Raw genomic sequence first — 26,788 nt, 5'->3', positions numbered from 1 at the left:
AAATACATGAAATGTATTCGCAGTTGCGAATATGGACAACCATCAGCTGTATAACAAAATGACGACAGTGAACGCTCTGCCAGAAACTTTAATATTATTTGCAGAGTATCCATGTAGATGAAAATTTGTGCTAGGCCGGGAATCGAACCCCGATTTCCCGCTCACCGCGAGCGGTCGGCTTACCATTGGCTTTTTTTTTTTTTGTCATCAGTCTACTGAGTGGTTTGATGCGGCCCGCCACGAATTCCTTTCCTGTGCTAACCTCTTTATCTCAGAGTAGCACTTGCAACCTACGTCCTCAGTTATTTGGTTGACGTATTCCAATCTCTGCCTTCCTCTACAGTTTTTGCCCTCTACAGCTCCGTCTAATACCATGGAAGTCATTCCCTCATGTCTTAGCAGATGTCCTATCATCCTGTCCCTTCTCCTTATCAGTGTTTTCCACGTATTCCTTTCCTTTCCGATTCTGCGTAGAACATCCTCATTCCTTACCTTATCAGTCCACCTAATTGGCTACCTGAGAACAACTTATAGCCAGGCCCAAACTTCCAGATGTCGTCAACGATGTGTCCACAGCCTGTACTCTTACATCGACTCTGTATATTCCCGTAAAGGGGAGACATTTTGAGAGGTTCCAGGCCCTCTTTTGCATGTCCCTTCTCATTTTCATCAATTTTATTAATGTTCTATGTCATTGCACGGTAGTAACAGACGGAATAACGTAACTGTAATGAGAGTATTTGTACTGAGAGCTCAAAAAATACTTTTCCCTTGATTCCTAAACATGTTGTTTTACTTCCCTGGGTAGCCTGCGCGAGGCGAGCATCAGAGGACGCGGCACACTGTGTTTCCGGTTGGGGGCTGCACGTCCCTGAATTCTGTACGGTTCGTACAATAGGCTTAAGCACCTGGCCGAACGACTGACGTCGGGCGAGTTTCGGCTATTGTATGCAGGGCGAAACGACCTGCGAGACATCGGAGTGTCGCCGCAGTATGTGTGTTTACCGTTCCGCCGCGTCCAGAACGAAGAGTCCTGGCACCGACCGACTGCACTGTCCTCTTGAATCTGAGAATACTTGTGGACTGTGCCCTGCTGGGTGTGACTGACTGGCCCCGGAGGGCAGGTAGTCTACGCAGGTTGTCTTCGTAGCCGGTCAAATGGCAAGTTGAGTGCCCTCGGCTGAATAGCAGAGGCATGATTGGTCAACTTAAACTGACGCTAGTTGACGTCATGAAGCCCGCTCGAAATTGGAGGGAACGGTCGCTATTGGCGCGGATGATGTTCTGAGACAGTGTGGGGGAATTTTGGAACCAGAACTGAATGCTGATTCGCAGTTTTTCGAGGAGAGTAGGCAGCTGAGCAATGCTGGCTTCGTTCTTGCATCACATCACAGAGGGATTCGGGATCTGATCTTGAGCGGAGTCGGACTGTCTTGCGACTTGGTCGCTCGTTTCCGGAAGAACTTAGAATTCTCGGACAGCCTTCGTAGCCAGGCTGGCGGGTGTGGCCGTGCGGTTCTGGGCGCTTCAGACTGGAACCACGTGACCGCTATGGTCGCAGGTTCGAATCCTGCCTTGGGCATGGATGTGTGTGATGTCCTTAAATTAGTTAGGTTTAAGTAGTTCTAAGTTCTAGGGGACTGATGACCACAGATGTTAAGTCCCATAGTGCTCAGAGCCATTTGAACCATTTTTTCGTGGCCAAGGGTTGACACAGAGTTGCTGCACGGCAGAAGTCGGCGCCTGCATCATCAGGACGCTGCCTACCGACGACGTGCTGCATATTTCAGTACTGGTACAGTATTTTGCGGCTCCGGCATTGTAGGTCCTTACCGATTTTATACTGAATCCCTCACCAGTACGTGCGCTCGCTTTGCTACAAGTCCACCTTGCTTGTTTCTCCATGTGATCCCATTTGAGCTCTCACTACGAATTGCGATACTTCTATATAGTCGGAAGGTTAATATTTGATTCCTTAGGACCTCCAGTCATTATCGTCAATCTATTGCATCACAGAGAGTAGGAGCACCTTGTTCTCAAATGGTTGAAATGGCTCTGAGCACTATGGGACTTATCTATAGTCATCAGTCCCATAGAGAACTTAGAACCACTTCTGGCCGCTTCCTCACCTCAGTTCAGCTCACCTCGGCGTCGGAGTCGGCAGAGAGCTTCCAGCGAGGCGAGGCTAGGCTGTCAGCCGGCGCTCCTACTTGCCGGGATGAGTTGATCGATCTGATCTCCCCCGCGCTCCTCGTTTTCCACCCCACTCGTCTGTTTGCAGAGCAACTTGCAGCTGCGATGCCTTCCCAGAGAGTTGGAAAGGGGTTACCGGCCAGCAAGTCTCGCGGATAAACGAGGACTGAGTGGGGGGGGGGAGCCGTCGCCAAGACAAACACAGCTACCCGAACGCCCGCAAACTACTGCGCTGGACGACAGGAGCCAAGCAGAAGAAATAATTCACCGAGAGGGATCTGCTGGCGGCACGTCCATTATTTTGGCCTGTTTTGTGAAGTTTGCTATAGGGGAGTTATGGGCAAACTGGTTAGCCTAAGGTCTTCCTACTTTTTAAGCTGAGCACCAATGGACGGAAAATCATAGAAATGAGTGATTACGATCTGCAGCTGCTTAACTATAATATCTAATAATTTAGTTACCGTAGGATCAAGCTTCAAGAAGAATCTAGGAATTCCAATCCCGACGCGAATTCTTTACATACGAATGAAAAAACTGGTAGAAGCCGACCTCGGGGAAGATCAGTTTGGATTCCGTAGAAATATTGAAACACATGAGACAATACTGACCCTACGAGCCGGCCGTGGTGGCCGAGCGGTTCTAGGCGCTTGAGTCCGGTACCGCGCGACTGCGACAGTCGCAGGTTCGCATGTTGCCTCGGGCATGGATGTGTGTGATGTCCTTAGGTTAGTTAGGTTTAAGTAGTTCTAAGTTCTAGGAGACTGATGACCTCAGATGTTAAATCCCATAGTGCTCAGAGCCATTTGAACTATTTGACTCTACGACTTATCTTAGAAAATAGATTAAGGAAAGGCAAACCTACGTTTATAGCATTTGTAGACTTAGAGAAAGCGTTTGACAATGTTGACTGGAATACTCTCTTTCAAATTCTGAAGGTGGCAGGGGTAAAATACAGGGAGCGAAAGGCTATTTACAATTTGTACAGAAACCAGATGGCAGTCATAAGAGTCGAGGGGCATGAAAGGGAAGCAGTGGTTGGGAAACGAGTGAGACAGGGTTGTAGCCTCTCCCCGATGTTATTCAATCTGTATATTGAGCAAGCAGTAAAGGAAACACAGAAAAATTCGGAGTAGGAATTAAAATCCGTTGAGAAGAAATGGAAACTTTGAGGTTCGCCGATGACATAGTAATTCTGTCAGAGCCAGCGAAGGACTTGGAAGAGCTGTTGAACGGAATGAACAGTGTCTTGAAAGGAGAGTATTAGATAAACATCAACAAAAGCAAAACGAGGATGATGGAAAGTAGTCGAATTAAATCGGGCAATGCTGAGGGAATTAGATTAGGAAATGTGGCACTTTAAGTAGTATATGAGTTTTGCTGTTTGGTGAGCAAAGTAACTGATGAGGATCGAAGCAGAGAGGATACAAAATGTAGACTGGCAATTGCAAGGAAATCGTTTCTGAATAACATAAACTTGTTAACTTCGAGTACAGATTTAAGTATCAGGAAGTAGTTTCTGGAAGTATTTGTATGGAGTGTAGCCATATATGGAAGTGAAACGTGGACGATAAATAGTTTGGACAAGAAGAGAATAGAAGCTTTCGAAATGTGGTGCTACAGAAGAATGCTGAAGATTAGATGTGTAGATCACATAACTAACGAGGAGGTATTGAATAGAATTGGAGGTAAGAGGAATTTGTGGCACAACTTGACTAGAAGAAGGGATCGGTTGGTACGACTTGTTCTGAGGCATCAAGGGATGGTTCAAATGTCTCTGAGCACTATGGGACTTAACTTCTGAGATCATCAGTCCGTAAGAACTTAGAACTACTTAAAACTAACCAACCTAAGGACACCACACACGAGTCAGGATTCTAACCTGCAACCGTAGCGGTCGCGCGGTTCTAGACCTTAGCGCCTAGAACCGCTCGGCCACTACGGACGACGCCTCAAGGGATCAGCAATTTAGTACTGGAGGGCAGCGTGGAGGGTAAATATCGTAGGAGGAGAGCAAGAGATGAATACGCTAAGCAGATTCAGAAGGATGTAGGATGCAGTATGTACTGGGAGACGATGAAGCTTACAGAGGATAGAGTAGCAGGGAGAGCTGTATCAAAGTCTCGGGACTAAAGACGACGACAACAACGACAACAACAACAACAACAACAACAACAACAACAACAGGATCAAGTTAAGTAATGTAAACAATTCAGTTTTGATAAAGTGGCAAAATATGCACTTTGTCCGACTGGAATCGGTAAAGTGGCCACTTACTTTTAAACTCAAAAATAAGAGGTTAAAAGCTGTTGGAACAAATAACTAAATATATTTTTCTCAGAAACAGATTTCGATTAAATTATTTACGTTTTTCGCAAATATAAATCAGACTGTGTTCCTGAACTCCTGTGCAGAGTTCGTGAGCTCAGAGGGAGCACAGGTGGCACTAAATCCGCTGCTCTTCTGGACTTCAATTTCAAAATTTTTCTTAGCAGTAGACGCATTCTCTGTCTTCATCGTTGTCGTCAGAAATATATCTCCTAGGGTTGCATTTCCTGCTCTTCACACTCTTCTGTTCATTGTCTTTCTTCTCTTCGGCTGCTTACCGTTTTTCTCTTTTTTCGTTTAGTTTTATTCCCTTTCTTTATTTGTCGCTTCTACTTCACTCGTTACACGGACTTGTCGTAAGTATCGCTGCGGAGCCATTTTTTCGGCCGCTCCTGTTACGTTTTCCCCCCTACGCAAAGTGGCCAGAAGCCACCGCCGATATGGGCGCTTTACCCGCATTGACGCCATTACACAAAAGCTGTAGACCCCGAAATTTGAAAAACCAAAGTAGTATTATGGAGCGAAGATACGATACTTTCAACACAGTTTCATTAAAAAGACGTAAGCCACATTCCCTCTCCACAATAAATACATAAACTGACCATTTACCTTACACAAGATGTTTTCACAAAGAAAACATCTTACAATTACTGCTGTCAACAAAAAATAATTTTAACAATATTACTCAAAAATTGTGTGGAATGACATGGGGAGGTTCAGCAGATACCTTGCGCACATCATCCCTTGCGCAGGCCTTCTCAGTAGCCGAGTACTGTGCCTCGGCGTGGCTAAACAACTGCCACACAAACTTAATCGACATCCAGTTGAACCACACTATGCGGTTAATAACTGGGGCAATCCGACCAAAACCGATTTATTGGCTTCCTCCGCTGAGCAATATCTATCCACCCGCGATCCGCAGAAGCGAGGCCTTGCTTAAGGAATGCCCCAAGCTACAGGAGAACCTGGAATTACCCATACAGCAAGACATACCAAGTCTACGACGAAATAGATTCCGTTCGAGAAACCCACCATTATGGCAAGCAGAACAGACAGATGCCACTAATACTGGGGTAAGAGACATGTGGGACCAGAGCTGTCAGCTTATTGAAAATCCTGAAGAGCGTGAATGGTTCCCAAACTATAACTGTGATACTGATGGCACAGAACTAGACAGGAAACTGTGGTTCAAACTGAACAGGGCTCGCACTGGGCATGAACGATGCGCAGACTCTTTACATATGGGGTGCTGCAGAGTCTCCTGTTTGTGACTGTGGGGCTCAGAACCAGACAATCAAGCACATGAGAGATGAATGCCCCTTACGTTCTTGCCAGGGGAGTTGGAGCGACCTCATGAAAGCTGACTATACAGGTGTTACACGGATTAGGATCTTAGATACTGGCATTTAGTTTTATATGCAGTTTTCTATTTTCATATTCCTGTTATACATAGTTGGGTTGGGTTGTTTGTGGGAAGAGACCAAACTGCGAGGTCATCAGTCTCGCCGCATCCGGGAAGGAAGACGGCGGTGCCCTTGTAGAGGAACCATCCCACCATTTTCCTGCAGCGATTTAGGGAAATCACGTAAAACCTAAATCAGGATGGCCGGAGCGGGATTGAACCGTCGTCCTCCCGAATGAGAGTCCAGTGTGCTAGCCACTGCGCCCCTCGCTCGGTATATACATAGTATTACGAATGTTATATACCCGTATTTTTAAACTGCATGTGACCCATACGAATAAATAAACAAAAAATAAACCTTACATCAGGATATATAAAATCCACGAACATTATTATAACACCCAAGCGCGGCACAGAGAAATCTAGCGCCTGCTGTTCTGGACAATTACAGCCTGTAGACGTCACTGCGAGGATGCAGCGCATAGTGAATTGTCGAGAGCTTTACTGTTTTCCTTACCACATTATCCAGCTGTGCTTGTGTGCTGCAGATAATGCCTGCAGCTTATCTGACGATGGGTATAGGCCAGGTATTGATTGCTTTGACGGTACTGTCGCCAATCAGTTTGCTTTTCAAAATTTATCTACTCTTCGGGTGTGTTTGTTGAGTACACCCTGTACATGCCCATGTTCATTACTGTCTAACTGCAAAACGCCTGGATCGTAGCACTTCATGGTCTGTCCATTTGGCAGTTCGATGTTTTCATTTCCTGATATTTTGTCCTCCTTTAGTTCTTGTCTAAAGCGAATTGCTGAAGATTCGCACTGTGTGTGTCACGAGATCATCACCTATTTATTGTGTTCACAAATGATATTTCAATTGCTGCAGCGTCTTTTTTTATTCAAATAGTAATTTTTTTACGAACGAAAATATTTTGTTATCTGTGGTGTGCGTACCGTAAGACCTTCGGTACACACACCATCAGATTATTTGACTTGTCGCTCTAACGAAGTAGGCGAGTGTCAGCAATATGTCTGGTGGTCTTATCGTGGCCTGTTTATTTTCTGCTGTTAGGTCAGACGATAGAAATGGCACTTGCACGCTTAGAGTAGCAGATTGACGGTGACCAACTTTGAACAGAACTTGGTTATTATTTTAATAAATGACTGTGAAAATCATCATAAACATTACTTAACTTGATTCTGGATGCTATTTACAATTGACAATGTGAAACTCCTTTGGTCTTGGTACGTTAATCTTATTCTCACATATCTCTGATACTTGACAAAGTGTCTAAACATTTCTCTTCGTGGCTATGTACAGGAATATGATAATCTTATTAGGCGCAGACTGAAACTTGACTATAGACTGGTGCAGACTAATGCAGACTGACTAATCGGAGGTCTGTACACTCGTTGTAATACCTCGAGCGTTCATGTATCACTGCGCGAGTGTGGTCCGCGAGGAGAAAAGGTTCTACATTAGCAGCAATCTCATTGGCTGCGTTACATATTAATACGCGGATCGACGGAAGCAGCATTTGGTCCGTCTCTAAGACAGCGCCATCTCCTAGTGCGGAGACGGACGAGCGCTGCGCCTGCCCTGTTGTGCTTAGCGGGGCGCGCTCTAGTGGGAAAGTTGTGTACGCGCTGACTATGTGGAACTATGTACACAACATTATCTGTGGTTTCTGTTCTTTCTGACATGTTCGAAAGAACACACACCATATTGACCACACAACCACTATGAATCAAGACAGTGGAATTAAAGACCTTGATTGTCAGTGGGCTTGTGGCCGACGAGAGGTCGAGCTCTTACGGGAATCGGCGAGATGCTGCGTACAATAAGGCTAATGGGCAGGCCACTACGTCAGCAGTTGTGGTCTAAGTTGAGAATTCGGGTCTGGCAGGAGCCGTGCCAGGGTAGCCCGCGCGATTCTGGTGACCACGGTGTCCGGACGGCACGGTGATCAGCACACCTGCCTGGTAAGTGGGAGGCTCAGGTTCGAATCCCGTTCTGGCTCAAATGTTCAACGTCTCCCATTGATAAAAATCAAGGCCCAAGGCAGCTAATATCTTTAATCCCTTTGTGACTTGAAAAATATTTTACGTATCACCAGTGGTAATTGGTGCCATCTTTGGATATTTATGCTCAGTGCCACGACAGCTGGCACCAGAACTGATTAATTTCACGACGAAGCTGTTTGCGGATTGATCGTATTTGAAGCGGGCAATCAATTACGGAAACCGATAATGTGAAAATTGTAATTCTTCAACGAAGTTGAAATAATAACTTATTATAACATGTATAAGTTTACATTGTAATGGTACTTTAATTACGTAACCATTACGGCACCTCACCTGCACCTCTCGATACAAGCAATACTACTGTGTTTCTGTAAAGTAGTTGACATATTTTTGAGACAACATTCAGATCTGATTTCATTAATGTAGAGGTACTTTGATACATCGATATGTTTGTATTGCAATGATATTATTATTATTATTATTATTATGTATATTCTTTCTTTCGTCACTGTGATCTTTCACGTTTTTGTAACTCTGATTTTTGGGCACGTAACCGATTATTAGTTAGTTAGAGTGTCGGACCTTGAGGAAGTCAAGCCTTGGACGTCATATTGGAAAGACGCATATTGTATTCAGCTTATAAAATGTGAACTTTAACAGTGAGGAAGATGTTTTCAAGTATGTTTTGTATTGTGAAGTGATGTTTTGTGTGTTACGTGATATTGCAATAAAAAAGAAGTGTAACTTAAATTCGGAGTGCTGATTACTTTTTTTACATCACGATTGTGCTAACTTTCAAAGGTTTAATCTTCAAGAATGGTTTGTGAAACACATCTATAAAACTTTTGAATATAGCAGAATAAAACCTAGCCCTTTTTGCATCCGAGCTTGGAATCATCAACGATTGAGCCACGATTTTACAACGAGACCAGCGTGGGAAACACGAAAAGGTGAGTGCCTAGTTTATTCATTATTACATGAAATGACTTTATTAACTGTGCTCTAATGACTCTTGCCACATAATATGACTGTTGTTGCCCGAAAATGCAGTATTTAGCAGCGTGAGCAACACCACGATCTTAATTAAATTTTGACCTTCGTTGTGGTATGGTTGTTAGAACATGAAACAATTTGGAAACATGCCAGCTTTTATAAATTGTTATTAATGTTCTCGACGTCATCACTACATTGTTGAAGTTAAATACCAGGGCGTTTATCTTAAAAATGAGGTGGCTAGTTTTCTGTCCCACAGTGTGGTCACCTGGTGTCAGCGGGATATTAGCCCTAATTTTTCTTCCCCTTCCTTCATTCCTTCTTCCTTAAATTTCTCTTTCCAAACGTAAAGAATTTAGCTACGCCATTTGAGAATTCTGCACATGCCAGAACCCGTAACGAATTCCGTGTTGCTAAGTGCACGTTAATGAGAAACTACAGCTGCAATTAGGAACGTAAGTTATGTATGAAGTGCGAGAACGGGCGGTCTGGAGAAGGGATGTCTGCCTTCCGGGCGGCGGAAAGCCTCTGGTCTTCTTTCTTCATTATAAATAGACATGGTGCCGGCGAGCCGGAAAGTCTGAATAGCGAACTGGCAATTCTGTTGCGGACTTCGACACCTCAGTGCTCGATGTTACTCCTTTCTCCGCTGGAAAAAAAGGCTATTCATCTTACTTCGTGTCCATCACGCACCTGATACGTGACCTTTGATACACTGAAGCGCCAAAGAAAAAATACAGAGTTACGTAAACAGGCAGAATACGTCACTGCGGTCGGCAACGCCTATATAAGACATGTGTCTGGCTGACTTGTTAGATTGGTTACTGCTGCTATAATGGCATGTTATTAAGATTTACGTGGGTTTCAATGTCGTGATATAGTGAGCGCACGAGCGATGGGACACGCATCGCTGAGGTAGCGTGAAGGGCGGATTTTTCCGTACGACCATTTCACGAGTGTAGCGAGAATATCAGGAATCCGGTAAAATACCACATCTTCGACATCGCTACGGCCGGAAAAAGATCCCGCAAGAACGGGACCAACAACGATCGAAGAGAATCGTTTAACGTCACGGAACTGCAACCCTTCCGCAGATTGCTGCAGATTTCAATGCTGGGCCATCAACAAGTGTCAACGTCCAAACTATTCAACGAAATATCATCGATGTGGGCTTTTGGAGCCGATGGCCCACTCGTGTACCCTCGATGACTGCACGACACAAAGTTTTACGTCTCTCCAGGGCTTATCGACACTGGACTGTTGATGACTGGAAACATGTTGCCTGATCGGATGAGTCTAGTTTCAAACTGTACCGAGCTGATGGACGTGTACGGGTACGCCGACAACTTCATGAATCCATGAACCCTACATGTCAGCAGGAGACTGTTGAAGCTGGTGGAGGCTCTGTAATGGTGTGGCGCGTGTGCAGTGGGAGTGATATGGGACTCCTGATACGTCTAGATACGAGTGACAGGTGACACGTACGTAAGCATCCTGTCTGATCACCTGCATCCATTCATGTCTATTACGCACTCCCACATACTTTGGCAATTCCAGCAGGACAATGCGACACCCCACACGTCCAGAAGTGCTAAAGAGCGGCTCCAGGAACACTCTTCTGAGTTTAAACACTTCCTCTGGCAACCAAACTCCCCAGACATGGACATTATTGAGCACATCTGGGATGCTTTGCAACATGCTGTTCAGAAGAGATCTCCACTCCCCTTGCACTCTTACGGACTTACGGATAGCCCTACAGGACTCATGGCGTCAATTCCCTCCAGCACTAGTTCAGACATTAGTGGAGTCCATGCCACGTCGTGTTGAGGCACTCCTGCGTGGTCGCGGGGTCCCAAACGATATTAGCCACATGTACCAGTTTCTTTGGCTCTTCTGTGTGTATCTGGTGTGTATATCGGTATGCCATTTGAAATGCACTGCTGGCCACCCAAAAAGCAGCACCCTTTAGAGAGCAATTTGCAGTGTGCATCTGCGGCGACGAGAGGTGCACATGGTAAGCATTTCAGCGTGGGCGCACATATTACCGGCGCCAGTAGCGTCACCTTCAAGCGCTGTATGAAGGGCGTATAGGCAGTCGTATGGCCCTACTGGAATTGTTCTTTCGTGAGGTCTTCTTGCCTAAGCAGCTTCGATATATCTCAAACAAAACAGCGAGCAGCTTTCGAGCACGTTTCGGAGTTCGACAGAAGAAGAATAGTTGCCCATTGGGATAGCGGATTATCCTTCAGAGAAATCGGTGATCGTGTCGGATGGAACGGAGCAACTGTGATGCGAATCTGTAATCGCTGGATGCAAGAGGGAACGACGGACCGATTGCACTCATGTCACTGCATCACTACACGTGATGACAGGCATATTGCGCGCTTGGCAGTGATGGATCTCTCCCCCACATCACGAATCACACTATGACAAATTCGGTCTGTTCAGCAACAAGCAGTGTCTGCGCGCACCATTTGATGTCGTTTGCACCAGAGTGGACTGTTATCAAGGCGTTTGCGCTGGCAATGGTGCGATGAAACTGAATGGAAGGAGATTGTTTTCACCGACGAATCCCGATTACGTCTACACCACCATGATGTCCAGATTAGAGTCTGGAGACCATTTGGTGAGAGAGTGTTGAACTGTTGCATATTGCATCGTCATGCTGGTCCTGCAACTGGTATTATGGTTTAGGGCGCTTTTCGATTAAACTTCCGCACCCTCCCAGTACGCATTGCCGGTACACTAACCAGCCAGCGTTACATCGCTGAAGAGTTGGAGCCTGTCGTCCTACGTTAACTTCGGACCTTGCCGGCAGCCTTACTGCAAAAGGATAATGCGCGACGACACGTGGTGCGCAATATTCAAGACCTCTTCGTCGCCCACAGGATTGCAGTGTTGCGTTAGGCTCCCTGTTCTCTCGATCTCTCGCCTATCGAAAACGTCTCATCGATGATTGTGGAACAACTGCCCCAGGATATACCCGCTGCTACACCAGACTGACAAGACGAGAAACCTGTCAGTCGATATCCTTGGCGTAGCACAGCACCTTGAATTACATAATAAAGGCAAGGCCTCCGGTCCAGATTTTATACCAATCAGGTACATTTCAGAGTATGCTGATACAATAGCTCCATATTTACCAATTATATACAACCACTCGCTCACAGAATGTTCCGTACCTAAAGACTGAAAAATTGCTCAGGTCACACTAATACCCAAAAAGGGAAATAGGAGTAAGCCGCTGAATTACAGACCCATATCACTAACGTCGATTTGCTGTACGTGTTTTAGAACGTTTACTGTGTTCGAACATTATGAAGTACCTCGAAGAAAAAGATTTATTGACACACAGCCAGCACGGTTTCAGAAAATATCGTTCTTGTGAAACACAACTAGCTTTATATACTCATGAAGTAATGAGTGCTATCTAAAGGGGATATCAGTTTGATTCACTATTATTAGATTTTCAGAAGGCCTTTGACATCGTTCCTCACAAGCGTCTTCCAATCAAACTGCTTGCCTATGGAAATCGCCTCAGTTGTGCGACTGGAGTCGTGATTTCCTGTCAGAAAGGTCACATTACGTAGTAATAGACGGAAAATCATCGAGTAAAACAGAAGTAATATCCGGCGTTCCACAAGGATGTGTTATAGGCGCTCTATTCTCCCTTATCTACGTTAACGACATAGGAGACAATATGAGTAGCCCTCTTACATTATTTGCAGATGATGCTGTAATTTACCGCCTTGTAAAGTGATCAGTGACCAAAACTAACTGCAAAATGACTTAAACAAGATACGAAAGGGGACAATCGACCCTGAATAAAGGAAACTGTGAAGTTATTCACAAGAGTTCTAAAAGAAAATCGCTGAATTTCGACTACGTGGTAAGTCGCACAAATCTGAAAGCTGTAAATTCAGCTAAATACTTACGGATTGCAATTACAAATAACCTAAATTGGAACTATCACATAGATAATGTTGTGGGTAGAGCAAACCAAAGACTGCGATTCATTGGCAGAACACTCAGAAGGTGCAACAGGTCTACAGACTGCATACACCACGCTTGTCCGCCCTGCTCTTGAGTATTGCTGTGTGGTATGGTATCCGCATCACATGGGACTGACGGATGACGTTGAAAAAGTTCAAAGGGCAGCTCGTTTTGTATTATTGCGACATAGGGGGGATAGTGCCACAGACATAATACGTGAATTGGAGTGGCAATCATTAAAACAAAGGTGTTTTTCGTTGCGACTGGATCTGCTCATGAAATTTCAATCACGAGTATTCCCCTCTTATTGCGAAAACATTCTGTTGGCACCCACCTACATAGGGAGAAATGATCATCACGATTAAAGAAAAGAAATCAGGGCTCGCACAGAAAAATTTAAGAGCTCTTTTTTCCCGCCTGCCGTTCGAGAGTGAAACGGTAGAGAGACAGCTTGAAGGTGGTTCATTGAACCCTCTGGTAGGTACTTTATAGGGATTAGCTGATTAATCACGTAGATGTAGCAGAAAATCAACTTTGGCAATATATGAAAGCAGCATGGACTGCTGTATCCCAAGAACACATCCAGAAACGCTGATTCAATGCAGAGTCGTATAGCAGCGGTTATAGACAGCATTGCCGGCAACACTTTTCTTCCTTACTTCATATGAAGCTGTATTTTCAATCTTGTGATCTTTCTACTACGTATTATCTTCTAAATGAATTTAGCTGTGATATCTCCGGTTCTTCTTGGTCATGCATTTTGGATGGCCAGCAGTGTACGTAACAAGCTTACCCAACAAAATGTGGGTCTTTTAAGGGAGCACAGAGGTCGCTTTTGGAGACCGCTGCACACGGTACAGAGCTGTTATCAGGAGGTGACGTGACCCTCCACAGCTGACGTAAGTGATGCCAGTAATGTGGCGCGTACGAGTATGTGCCACCACTGTTGTGGAATCAGCACTGGACGATGGGGAGATGAGAAGACGAGACAGAATGGCTATCATGCTTGGACGTGTACATGACCATACCGTGAATAAAGCTGCCCCATATGTTGGCATATCAACGTGAACTGTCCAAAGTACATGCAAGGAATGGTGTATTACGCTCATCCATGTAAGGGTACGTAAGAACAGTGTTCGTGTCAAGATGCTAATCGATAGGGATCAGAGACGAATGTAAATGACAGTGGTTTCAAACTAGACAGGGAATTCAGGTCCACCTCAACCAGTTTCCGAGTGAATAGTGCGAAGGGAACTGCATGCAACGAACATTTGGAGTCTGTTACATCGCGAGAGGCCCCTTGTCACAACTGGACGACTAACATGGGCCAAGCAACATACAAACTGGACAGTAGTGGATTGCTGGAGCACAGTGTCGTCCAGTTTGTCAAGTTCATTGTACGACGACTGGGGCCACGCTTATTCAAGATGGCACGAACGTGCACCAAGATATTTGTTTCGACATTCTCAATGAACACGTTCTGTCTTTTCTTGTCTATGCCCATGGTGAGTATGCCGAGCACATGCTGCTGACATCTTCCAAGATGTCAGCAGCTGTGGCCTGGTGTGCACGCGTACTTTCCTCGTTTGGCGAACGTTTAGACGCCGTATAGCACTTTGAATGGCCCCTACATCGCCCTATTTAATCCCACAGAAGATGTACCTCTGCGGGATCTAATCATTAATGAACAGCTGCAGCTGGATGTGATGTGCATGAACGAAATTGTGGACTCTCCTCCAAGCAGAATTAAGGCCATGGCAAAGTGAGAGGCACAGTTACACGGCGTTAGCGTGAACACTCCTGCGAGTGACTTATGTCACTGGAGTGCTTATTGTAAGGCCCTGGCCACCACACCTTGAACTGGAGTTCTGGGTCGAATTTCAAACCCCGTCCTGGTCGTGAGTTAGGGCACGAGGCTGCTGAGCTGTCCGTCGGATGGGGACGTGAAGCGCGGTGGTTCCTTTGGTGTTACGTGCAGAGCTGCGCATTCATGAAAAGGGGGACTTGTCTGAAGACCTCACTCATATTAACATTTCGATACCACATCATCCATCTGAACAAGGTCAACTGTGTACCGCATTAGCACCCATCCCTAGAACTTTGGACGTTGCTAGCTCCGTAAGCAAAATGAATACAAATTTGATTTAAAATTATTTGTACACAGTCGGTTTAAACACATCGACTACACGACGAAAAGGAATAATGTTAAGTTTAAAAAATTATTGCTCGCTGGTGTAACTCTCGGGAAAATAAAGAAATGAACTATGTTCACAATATTGCAAGAAGAATTACGTTCTTACGTTTACGTGTTTAAATAAATATTATTTTTACTTTTTTTTCTTTTGCAGAAAGAGACCTTGCGTGAACACGTATTGTCTGCAAGGAAGGTGTGTATATATAGCTCACTATCTATCTTGGTTTGGTACAACGATTAGAGAGAACACTGCGATTCTGCAATGCGTCTTAAAAAAAAATAGAAAGAACTCCCCAAGAATGAAATACGTAAATTGGACGGAAATGTGAAGACAGTGTATGTCCATCCTTTTAGAGATGGTTGCAGGACTCGGCTGATCGGTATAGGACGTCTAGTTTCCAAACTTGTTTCATTTTGCTACCAGTTTCATCGTTTTACTATTAGGAAGAGTCTACCACTGTTTTGACCGAAACCGGGGCCAGCGATACTGATATTAGTAGAATGACGGTTGAAGTGATCTCTATAACAAAACTCTACTAATACCAGCAACGCTGGTCCCTGTTTTGCTCAGACCGAGGTAGAATCTTCCTACACGTCTGTCAGGGGACTGAAGATGGCTTAGTATAACGCTCAAACTGGTAGCCAAATGAAAACAAGTTTGGAAACTAGCACCTGAAAGGTGCTTAATTTGAAATCCTGAAATCTGAAGACGCGATTTACATGCAAGACAAACATATGATTGCCATTTCAAAAGAAAAATCAAACTCCTCAACAAAAAGATCTTCACAAATGGAGAAAGTCAATGACATGTTACTCCACCTATGACCCCGTGATGCAAGCAGGTATTTGGTTTGACACTGGCTGACAGAGCTGTTCTATGTCCTCCTAACGGATATCGTGCCAAATTCTGTCCAATTGGCGAGTTACAGTGTAAAAATACCGAGCTGGTTGAAGGGCACCGCCCATAATGCTCCAAAAATTCTTAGTTTGGGACAGATCCGGCGATCTTGCTGGTCAAGGTAGGGTTCCGCTAGCACGAAGACAAATAGAAGAAACACTCTTCGTGTGCAGGAGAGCCTTATCTTGCCTAACTATAAGGCGAGGATGGCTTGCCCTGAAGGGGAACAAAACAGGACGCAGAATATCGTCGACGTACCGCTATGCGGTAAGAACGCTGCGGAGGACAACCAAAGGCGTCCTGCTATGAAAAGAAATGGCAGCCCAGATCATCACTCCTGGCTGCCATGTGGTATGCCAGGCGAAACTCAGGTTGGTATCACACCGATGTCCACGGTGTCTCCAGACACACCTTCGCTGGTCTTCGGCTGTCATTTCGAGGTGGGACTCATCACCAAAGACAATTCCACTCCACTCAATGACATTCCAGTCCGAAGACGTGTCTGCCCCAGGCAGTGAAAACTGTGTGGAGGATCAAGACACGAACTCTGAACATCAGCTTCCGTGGGCAGTAGTCTTATGGGTGGAGTGGCATGAAAGCCGTCAGGCAGGTCCGGGTAGCTCAGTCAGGAACTGGTCTGTCCATGATAGAGGAGGTTCCGGTTTCGAGTGGCAATCCGCTACAAAGTCTCTGCCAGGAAGTTTCAGCACCGAAGTAGTGTACAGGGTGGGCAATACAACACTGACCCTGGAAAATATTTCATGCACCTCAAGACTGGCACCTCAAGTTACATCACGTGTCCCAGCATGCAATTATTTAAGTCGGGATGCCTATCTTAGGGTGCATGAAACGTTTTCCGGGTCAGTGCTATGCTGCGCGGCGTGTATTAGCGCTGTTTCCTATTACCTGGTGACTTGATTACTGCGTTTGGGCGCCAGCTGCACAGGTGTGAGTGGGTTGGTGTGGAGCGGGGTGTGGGTACTCACCGCCGCCAGCCGGTCATGGGCCTGGAGCGCAGGTCGTCCTCGGAGAGCCCCAGCAGCCCCACGCACGCCAGCAGCCACGCCAGCACCAGCAGCACCATGATGGCCGCCACGCGGAACGGCAGCACCGCCACCGTCAGCACGCCCGTCTGGGGACACCACAACACAGCCGCCACTCACTCACCAGTTCGTAACGTCACAGACCAACACCAAATACTGAAGAATACGACAAGGACGTTAGCAATCATGCTGATACGCCTATGAAGTACACTGTTCAGCCAGAACAGTGTCTGTCGGTGTTGGCGGTTGAATGCTTCGCGCATCGCTCTTTTTACAGCAGTACGAATCTCTACTAACTTTTTCCTCTCCTCATTCTCTCGATCTTTCTTGTACCGCGAGTGCAACTGCCTTTGCTTCTGAGCAATTACGAGAATGCTCAGGAAGCAAAGACAGTTGCACCCGCGGTACAAAAAAGTTAGTAGAGATTCGTGCTGCTGTAAAACGAGCGATGCGCGAAGCACACAACGACTACCACCGTCATACCTTAGTAAAAGATCTTGCTGAAGACCAAAGGAAATTCTGGTCTTACGTAAAATCGTTAAGCTGCTCGAAGGCTTCCATCCAGTCACTCACTGAGCAGTCTGGCCTGGTAACGGAAGACAGCAAAACGATAGCTGAAATTTTAAATTTATCATTTGCGAAATCTTTCACGCAGGAGGATCGTACAAACATACCGCCGTTTGAGTCTCGTACAGATTCCCTTATGGAGGACATAGTGATAGACATCCCTGGGGTTGTGAAGCAAATGAATAGGTTGAAAATACATAAATCGCCAGGTCCTGATGGGATTCCAATTCGGTTTTACAGAGAGTACTCTACTGCATTGGCTCCTTACTTAGCTTGCATTTATCGCGAATCTCTTGCCGAGCGACTGGAAAAAAGCGCAGGTGACGTCTGTATAAAAGGGTAGAAGAACGGATCCTCTAAATTACAGGCCAATATCCTTAACATCGGTTTGTTGCAGGCTTTTCGAACATATTCTCAGTTCGAATATAATGAATTTCCTTGAGACAGAGAAGTTCCTGTCCATGCATCAGCATGGCTTTAGAAACGCGAAACGAAACTCGCCCTTTTTTCACATGGTATCTTGCGAACCGTCGATGAAGGGTATCAGACGGATGCCATATTCCTTGACTTCCGGAAAGCGTTTGATTCGGTGCCCCACTGCAGACTCCTAACTAAGGTACGAGCATATGGGATTTGCTCCTAAGTGTGTGAGTGGCTCGAAGACTTCTTAAGTAATGGAACCCAGTACGTTCTCCTCGATGGTGAGTGTTCATCGGAGGTGAGGGTATCATCTGGAGTGTCCCAGGGAAGTGTGGTAGGTCCGTTGTTGTTCTCTATCTACATAGATGATCTTTTGGATAGGGTGGATAGCAATGTGCGGCTGTTTGCTGATGATGCTGTGGTGTACGGTGGTCGTTGAGTGACTGTGGCAGGATACAAGATGACTTGGACAGGACTTGTTGGGTTGGGTTGTTTGGGGAAGGAGACCAGACAGCAAGGTCATCGGTCTCATCGGATTAGGGAAGGACGGGGAAGGAAGTCGGCCGTGCCCTTTCAAAGGAACCATCCCGGCATTTGCCTGGAGCGATTTAGGGAAATCACGGAAAACCTAAATCGTCCCCCCGAATGCGAGTCCAGTATGCTAGCCACTGCACCACCTCGCTCGGTGGGCAGGATTTGTGATTCGTGTAAATAATGGCAGCTAATTCTAAATATAGATAAATGTAAATTAATGCAGATGAATAGCAAAAAGAATCCTGTAAATATTTTTTGTGGTTTTAGGGCGCAAAACTGCTACGGTCATTAGCGCCCGGTCTGTGACTTAGGGAAAAAAAAAACTGGAAACCAGCAGCAATTGGAGCGAAACTCAAAAAATTAGGGAAACTAAAAATAGAAGGAAAGTTTAAAAACCACTATAGAAGGGGGGTTGTTTGTCCCTAAAAAGAGCTTCAAATGACTGACGTCATCTCACTGGCACTAATAAACTGGAGATCGCGATCGACTGAGCGCGTGTCATCTGCTAAAATGGAAGATGTATCAGGCGACAGCTGTAGGCGGGCGCGTAACGGAGTAAAATAGGGGCACTCAAGTAAAAGGTCTCTCACCGTCCACAGCTAAGAGCAGTGGGGACAGAGTGGGGGAGGATCGCCACTTAAAAGATGTCGATGGCTAAAAAGACAATGCAATCCTATAATGTTTGAATGCTGCATTAGTAGTGTAGCGCTTGACACAGTAACGTTGATTAAATATTTAGGCGTAACATTGCAGAGCGATATGAAGTGGGAAAAGCATGTAATGGCACTTGTGAGGAAGGCGGATAGTCGTCTTCGGTTCATTGGTAGAATTTTGGGAAGATGTGGTTCACCCGTAAAGGAGACCGCTTATAAAACACAAATACGACCTATTCTTGAGTACTGCTCGAGCGTTTGGGATCCCTATCAGGTCGGATTCAGTGAGGGCATAGAAGCAATTCAGAGGCGGGCTGCTGGATTTGTTACTGGCAGGTTTGATCGTCACAGGAGTGTTACGGAAGTGCTTCAGGAAGTCGGATGGGAGTCTCTGGAGGAAAGGACACGTTCTTTTCGTGAATCGCTACTGAGGAAATTTAGAGAACCAGCATTTGAGGCTGACTCCAGTACTATTTTACTGCCGTCAACTTACATTTCGCGGAAAGACCACAAAGATAAGATAAGAGATATTAGGGCTCGTACAGAGGCATACAGGCAGTCATTTTTCCCTCGTTCTGTTTGGGAATGGAACAGGGAGAGAAGATGCTAGTTGTGGTACGAGGTACCCTCCGCCACGCACCGTAAGGTGGATTGCGGATTATGTATGTAGATGAATGTATGTAGATGTAGAACATTATAACCACCTACCCAGTAGCCGGTATGTCCACGTTTGACACGGATAACAGCGGCGACACGTCGTGGAACGCAAGCAATGAGGCCTTGGTAGGTGGCTGGAGGGAGTTGGTACCACATTTGCCCACGAAAGTCATCCTATGCCCGTCAATTCCGGGAAAGGGGATTGGAGGGGGGGGGGGATGAATTCCATGTTCAACCACGTCCCAGATGTTTTCGATCGCGTTCAGGTCTGTCGAGTTGTGTGGCCAGCACATCAACTGGAACTCGCCACTGTGTTCCTCGAACCATTTAATCACACTCCTTGCCCTGTCACATGGAGCACTTTTTTCCTGAAAAATGACACTGCCGTTGGGAAACGTGATCGTCATCAAGGGGGTATACGTAGCCTGCAACCAGTGTACGATACTTCTTGGCGTCTTGGTGCCTTGCACGAGCTTCACTGGACCCATGGATGCTAACGTGAATGTTCTGGTTGAAAATTAGTCCAAATGGCTCTGAGCACTAAGGGACTTAACATTTGAGGTCATTAGTGCCATACAACTTAGAACTATTTAAACCTAACTAATCTAAGGACATCACACACATCCATGTCCGAGGCAGGATTCGAACCTGCGCCCGTGCGGTCGCAAGGTTCCAGACTGAAGCGCCTAGAACCGCTCGGCCACACCGGTCGGCCGTGAATGTTCTCAAGAGCATAATGAAGCCGCTACCAGCCTGTCTCCGTCGTGCAGTACAGGTGTTAAGGGGATAAAACCCTGGAAGACGACGGATTCGGCTCACCGTTGTGACCAAGCGGTTCTAGGCGCTATAGTCGGGAACCGCACGACCGCTACGGTTGCAGGCTCGAATCCTGCCTCGGGCTCGGATGTGTGTGATTTCCTTAGGTTAGTTAGGTTTAAGTAGTTCTAAGTTCTAGGGGACTGATGACCTCAGATGTCAAGTCCCATAGTGCTCAGAGCCATCTGAACGTCAGGTTCGCGACCTTCCATCGGCACAACGTACATGGTATCGGGATTCATCAGACTATTTGATGCTGTGCCACTGCGCCAACGTCCAGCGCCGATGGTCACCTGTCCATTTCTGTCGTAGTTATCGATATCGTGATGTTAACACTGACACATTCTTGGGTCATCAGCTGCGAAGATCCATCATTAGGAGTGTTTGGTGCACAGTGTGTTCAGGCGCACTTGTACTCTGGCCAGCGTTGAGGTCTGATGTTAGTTCAGCCTGTCCCGAGTTGCCAGTCTGGCAAGCCTACAACGTCCGACCGACGTCTGCAGTAGTGGGTGACTGCCCAGTCCTACGAGGTGTGGACGTGGTTTCACCTTGGTTTCGCCACGTGATGAACACACTCACCACAGCACTCCAGGAACACCCGACAAGTGGTGCAGTTCCCGAAATGCTCGCGCCGAGCCTCCGGGCCGTCACAATCTGCCGTCGCTCAAATTCGTCACCAAATGTGAAAGCAAGGAACTACCTGAAGTGTAGTTTAGAGTCCGCAGAAATGTCAATACGTGCCATCTGTGCACAAATATTGCTCTACACAACTGTCGCAAACTTTTTCAAAAAATGTGTGTGAAATCTTAAGCGTCTTAACTGCTAAGGTCATCAGTCCATAAGCTTACACACTTCTTGTTGTTGTGGTCATCAGTCCTGAAACTGGTTTGATGCAGCTCTCCATGCTACTCTATCCTGTGCAAGGTTCTTCATCTCCCAGTACCTACTGCAGCCTACATCCTTCTGAATCTTCTTAGTGTATTCATCTCTTTGTCTCCCTCTACGATTTTTACCCTCCACGCTGCCCTCCAATACCAAATTGGTGATCCCTTGATGCCTCAGAACATGTCCTACCAACTGATCCCTTCTTCTAGTCCAGTTGTGCCACAAATTTCTCTTGTCCCAATCCTATCCAACACCTCCACATTAGTTATGTGATCTACCCGTCTAATCGTCAGTATTCTTCTGTAGCACCACATTTCGAAAACTTCTATTCTCTTCTTATCCAAACTATTTATCGTCCATGTTTCACTTCCATACATGGCTACACTCCATACAAATACTTTCAGAAACGACTTCCTGACACTTAAATCTATACCCGACGTTAACAAATTTGTCTTCTTCAGAAACGCTTTCCTTGGCATTGCCACACACACCCATGCTCGAGGGAGGACTCGAACCTCCGCCAGCATCAGCCGCACAGTCCATAATTGCAGTGCCTTAGACCGCTCGGAGCGCAAACTCGTTTAAGGCCGCTCCCCCCCTCTCCTATAATCCTCTAACTGCCACGTCAAAACGCGTACGCGAAAACTGAGTGGCGTGCCGTTTGGGCCGAGCTCTGATTTCCTGGCAGCTCAAAGGACTGCGCTCTCTCTCTCTCTCTCTCTCTCTCTCTCTCTCTCTCTCTCTCTCCGCTCGGACTATTTAATGCGTGGCGAGGGCCGGATCTGCGCCGGTATTTAGCTGGAGAGGCGGGGATCGCCGCAGGGGCTCCCGTATTGTGCGCAGCACTCTCTCCTCCCCCCCCCCCCCCCCCTTCCCAACTGAAAGCGGTCCAGGTTCCTAGACTCACGACCCGGAAAGGGGGGGGGGGGGGGGGAAGCCAGCCAGCGCATGTATCGTACCGCTGCAACGCGCCGCGGTCGATACCCCATCCCGGCAGAAACCGGCACGAATTCTTATCGCCTGTGAAGTGCTCTTTCCAGCTATGAGGTTCTGTAACACAGCACTTTCGTCGACAACTGTGGAGGTGGTGAAGCGTTTCGAAACCTTAGCATTTCTAAATCGATAAAACTGCAACCAGTCACCTTTTTGAAATAGTTATTTATTTGTTAATTCCATGAACCGGTTCTCGAGCCTTTTCAGGCTCATTTTCAGATGGTGTGCAGGAAGTTACATACCTATTTCAAGCATAATGCTAGGTGCCGGCTCTGCGAAAATAAAAAAAAATAAAAAATGGAACATGCTTCAAACAGTCGCCGTGATTATTGTTTATCTAGCGATCTGGATCCAAAATTTGTTTTGTACTTTCTTCCAGAGTATGGGCGGTTTTTGTTATTAATAGCAATCTGCCTGCTTCCATTGTCTTGCACAACTGGTACTACATCACTCATTTTTACAGAAAGAAAAATACCAAAGCCGTGCTACGAGACGGCATTTCCTGACGTAGGCGAGAAACCAAGCGCAAATCGCCATAAGTAAAAAGCAACATATCCTTAAGGAACTGTTTTTAGATCTTAAAAACAAATCAAATTATAAACATCTTTAATTACAGACCACTGTTGATGCTTTACCTCAATAAAGCGAAACAAAATCATGAATTTCGTTGCAGTTAGAACGCCAGAACGAAAAGACCCTCAGGAATTGTAAAGCAGCTGCGGACAATATAGCCACACAAAGGATGAATTTACAGAATTTGTATCCATCTACACTGTAATAACGAAACTTTTCCAGCATCCAGCGTGTGCTACACAACTCTTACTTGTTCCAAAGATCTTCAGACAAAGACATTTCATAAGCCTACTTGACTCAGTGATATATCTTTGTGTGAAGTACTTTGTAACGAGTAACACTTGTATAGCACATGCTGGATCCTGATGTGCTGCTTTATCACACTAGCTGCAAACAAGTTCTGTAAAACTGAGTCATGTGGTACCACCTGGCCGTCACAATGCAAGCAGACACATGGATATTAACAACACAAGCTGACCGCACCCAACAATATGCTTGAAACAGCTATGTAACCTGCACACCATCTGAAGATGAGCCTGCAAAAGGTTCTAAACCCGGTTCATGGAATTAAGACATAATTATCTAAAAAGAGTTACTAGCTACAATTTCATGTATTTACACTGAATTAACATTAACGGGTTCTTAAACATTCGTAACTGACAGGCTTAATCTTAACATTTGATATTAATATTGTACCCAGAATTCTAAAAACTATACTGATGTGAAAATAGTCGCAAATCACGACGAAAGACAGTGGGCGTGTTTCCACGTCGAATCAGAGGACGCTTCACTTACAGCGAATACTTCTAGCAGAAGTATCCCTTTTGTTTCTCTTTTCTCATTAGAGTTTTCCATTTTCTCTTTGTTTCTTACCTGATACAATTATTTCAATTTTTGTTTACATTTCAAAACTGATACTGATTTTTTTTTAGAATTGTTACTAAAAGCTCTTTGTGAATAAGTTGTCATACATTTCAGTTGTATTTATTTCTGTTTTTAAAGAACTTCGACTATGCGAAATATTGACCAGCTATTCACAATTACAGTTTTCTGTTCATGTATCGTTGTAACGATGTTATGTTCGTAAATAAATAAATTAATTAAAAAAGATGTCTATTAAAGTATGGCACCAGTCGCCTAAGGGCGGCGCAAGTAGCTCAACTATAAGGATGCAAATCCGGTTTGCTTTAAATACACGCTGCAACGTTCTTAAGAGAGTTAAGTTACCTTTGAGATTGGACGTTTTGAGTTGATTTTAGTGAACAATACCTTTAAGGCGACAAAGATGCCATTATCGACACATCACTGGGCTTGAACGAGGTCGTGTAAAAGGGCTCTCAACACGCTAAACTGAGACACTGCAGCACAGACAGAATGCTTTTGTGGGGCTAATACACTTATTTGAAACAAAAAGAGAGACGTTGAAGAAATTCACAGGAGAAAACGAGAAGTGTATCATGAAAATTTCACAGCCCAATTATTCTAAAGAAGGAACGCACAATCTAACAGCAAATCAGAAGATTGGTAAGTATACCAACATGTATTCGGTTACGAAAAAATGCAGCCTAAATAATATGGGCACACTAGAAAAATGGAACCAGTAAGACCAACTAGATAGGTCATGGATATGATATAACATAACTTGACAGAGGACAGGAAAATATTTAGCCACAAAATTCACGACTGGACGGCATACGTGCCAGATAAACCTAAGAAGGCCCGAACAACTTGGTCTGACGAGTGGGAAAAAAGAGCCCATACTGAGAGAATGAAATTAATACGGGAACAATGCAACGCTACAACAGAGTACTGAAAGTGCCCCATGTTTTAGAACGCGTTGCCCAGTACAGCCCAAGGTGAAAAACAGTGATTGCACGGAAACAGGACACGATCTAACATTCTTAACGGCGAGAAAGTGCCAGACGTGGAAGTAGCTTCGGACGTCTCCCGAGAGAATGTTACTGTACAGTTGTACGCAAGGGGTCCCAGGAGGAAAGGTCAGTATTCAGGTATTGATTTATTCGAAGCAGTGAACTCTACTAAACATGAGCTCTAAGTGCATACCTTAAAAGCTATGAGCACTTCATCTTCGATACTTTGAAACAAATATCTTTTGCTAAGCTCCTTGCTATTTTGAGATCAAAACAAGGGGAAAATGTCCAATCAACATGGGCTCTAAATCGTGTACCTTATAAGCTGTGAGCACTTGTCCATCTTCACTACTGTGAACAAGTGCTCCCAGTCCTTCGGGTATTCATTTTAGAACCCATGTTTACCAGACTTTTATTTATTTATTTATTTTTGCTTCGGATGACTGTTCCTGTCATATCCCTGAATACTGACCATTCATCCTGAGACATTCTGAATAGACAAATAGCAACACTAGAAAATTGAAACCAAGTGCAGGAAAACCTACAGACGATCGACATTTAGTGTAAGAATTGGCACTTCACCCTCGACGTAAAAAAATGTAACATACTGCGCATAAACAGATGGAAAATGTTTTACTACACGACTCCGAACAAACATTGAAAACCACGTTTGCTAAGTGTCAACTATTATGCGTCTGATGCAAAGTAAAATCAATCGGAAGCATAAAACTAATCGTAGAAAAGGCACATACCAAACTGAAAGACTGTAGTGTACCGACGAGGGAGATAGCTTTCGAAACATCCGTTCTACCGATTATCGAGTAGCGTTCCTCTGTCCGGGACGCCTTCGAGAAAAGAACTAGAGAAGTTCGAAAGAGGAGCAGCGCATTTAATCGAGGGTTCGTTCAGTAAATGTGAAAGCCTCTCTGAGGTGTTAATTTGACTCTTACGGCAGCCGCTAGGAGAGAGATCCTGTCCATTACAGAAGAATTTATTGCTAAAATTCTGAGAGCGTATGTTCCTAGATCAGTCAAACAAAGTACAGGGTGACAATTGTTGACTATATGAAAAAAACGTAAATCAGTAACAAACTACAGCGTGCACACACTTATTTCGAAATAAAAACGTCAACAACAGATATCCGGATAATTATGACGTGTTCGATAGGCTTGCCATCATCAGAGATTACGTGGCGCAGACGAATAGCGAAATTCTGCATGACCCACTGGAGTGTTGGAACGTCGATACTGTCGATGACCACCAGAATGGCTGCTTTCAGCTCAGCATTGGTTTTGGGGTTATTGCTGTACACCTTTAGTATAGCCCCACACAGAGGAGTCGCGTGTGTTCAGATCCGGAGATTATGGCGGTCAATCGAGGCCCAAGCAAGTGACCTCTGGGTACCCCAGGGCCAGAATGCGGTCCCCAAAGCGCTCCTTCTAGACATCAAACACTCTCCTGCTTCGACAGGGTCGAGCTCCGTCTAGCATGAACCACACCTTGCCGAAATCAGGGTCACTTTGGATAATGGGGATGAAATCAACTTCCACAACCTTCACGCACCGTTCGTGCCACGAGGTAATATCGCACCGATTATTCCGTGACTGGCCACTGCACACCACACAGTCACCAATTGAGGATGAGGAGACTTCTCGATCACGAAATGCGGATTCTCAGTCCCCAAAACACCCCAATTTCGCTTATTCGTTTTGTATTATCACGTAATAGGGGAGAGAGTGTGGTAGATATGATA

General features: G+C 45.4%; 1 protein-coding gene across 2 annotated transcripts in view; it reads right to left on the bottom strand.

The window, feature by feature from the left end:
* Positions 1-26,788, bottom strand: part of LOC126356097 (lysophosphatidylcholine acyltransferase) — a 607,194-nt gene that overhangs the window by 116,351 nt on the left and 464,055 nt on the right. For both annotated transcript variants that reach the window (XM_050006786.1, XM_050006787.1), the window contains exon 2: positions 17,010-17,155. In XM_050006786.1, coding sequence (XP_049862743.1) covers positions 17,010-17,155 — 146 coding nt within the window. The remainder of the gene's footprint in view (positions 1-17,009; positions 17,156-26,788) is intronic.

Source organism: Schistocerca gregaria, chromosome 3 (genome assembly GCF_023897955.1).
Source record: "Schistocerca gregaria isolate iqSchGreg1 chromosome 3, iqSchGreg1.2, whole genome shotgun sequence".
Classification (NCBI taxonomy): Eukaryota; Metazoa; Arthropoda; class Insecta; order Orthoptera; family Acrididae; genus Schistocerca; species Schistocerca gregaria.
This window is presented reverse-complemented; position numbering and strand designations above follow the sequence as displayed.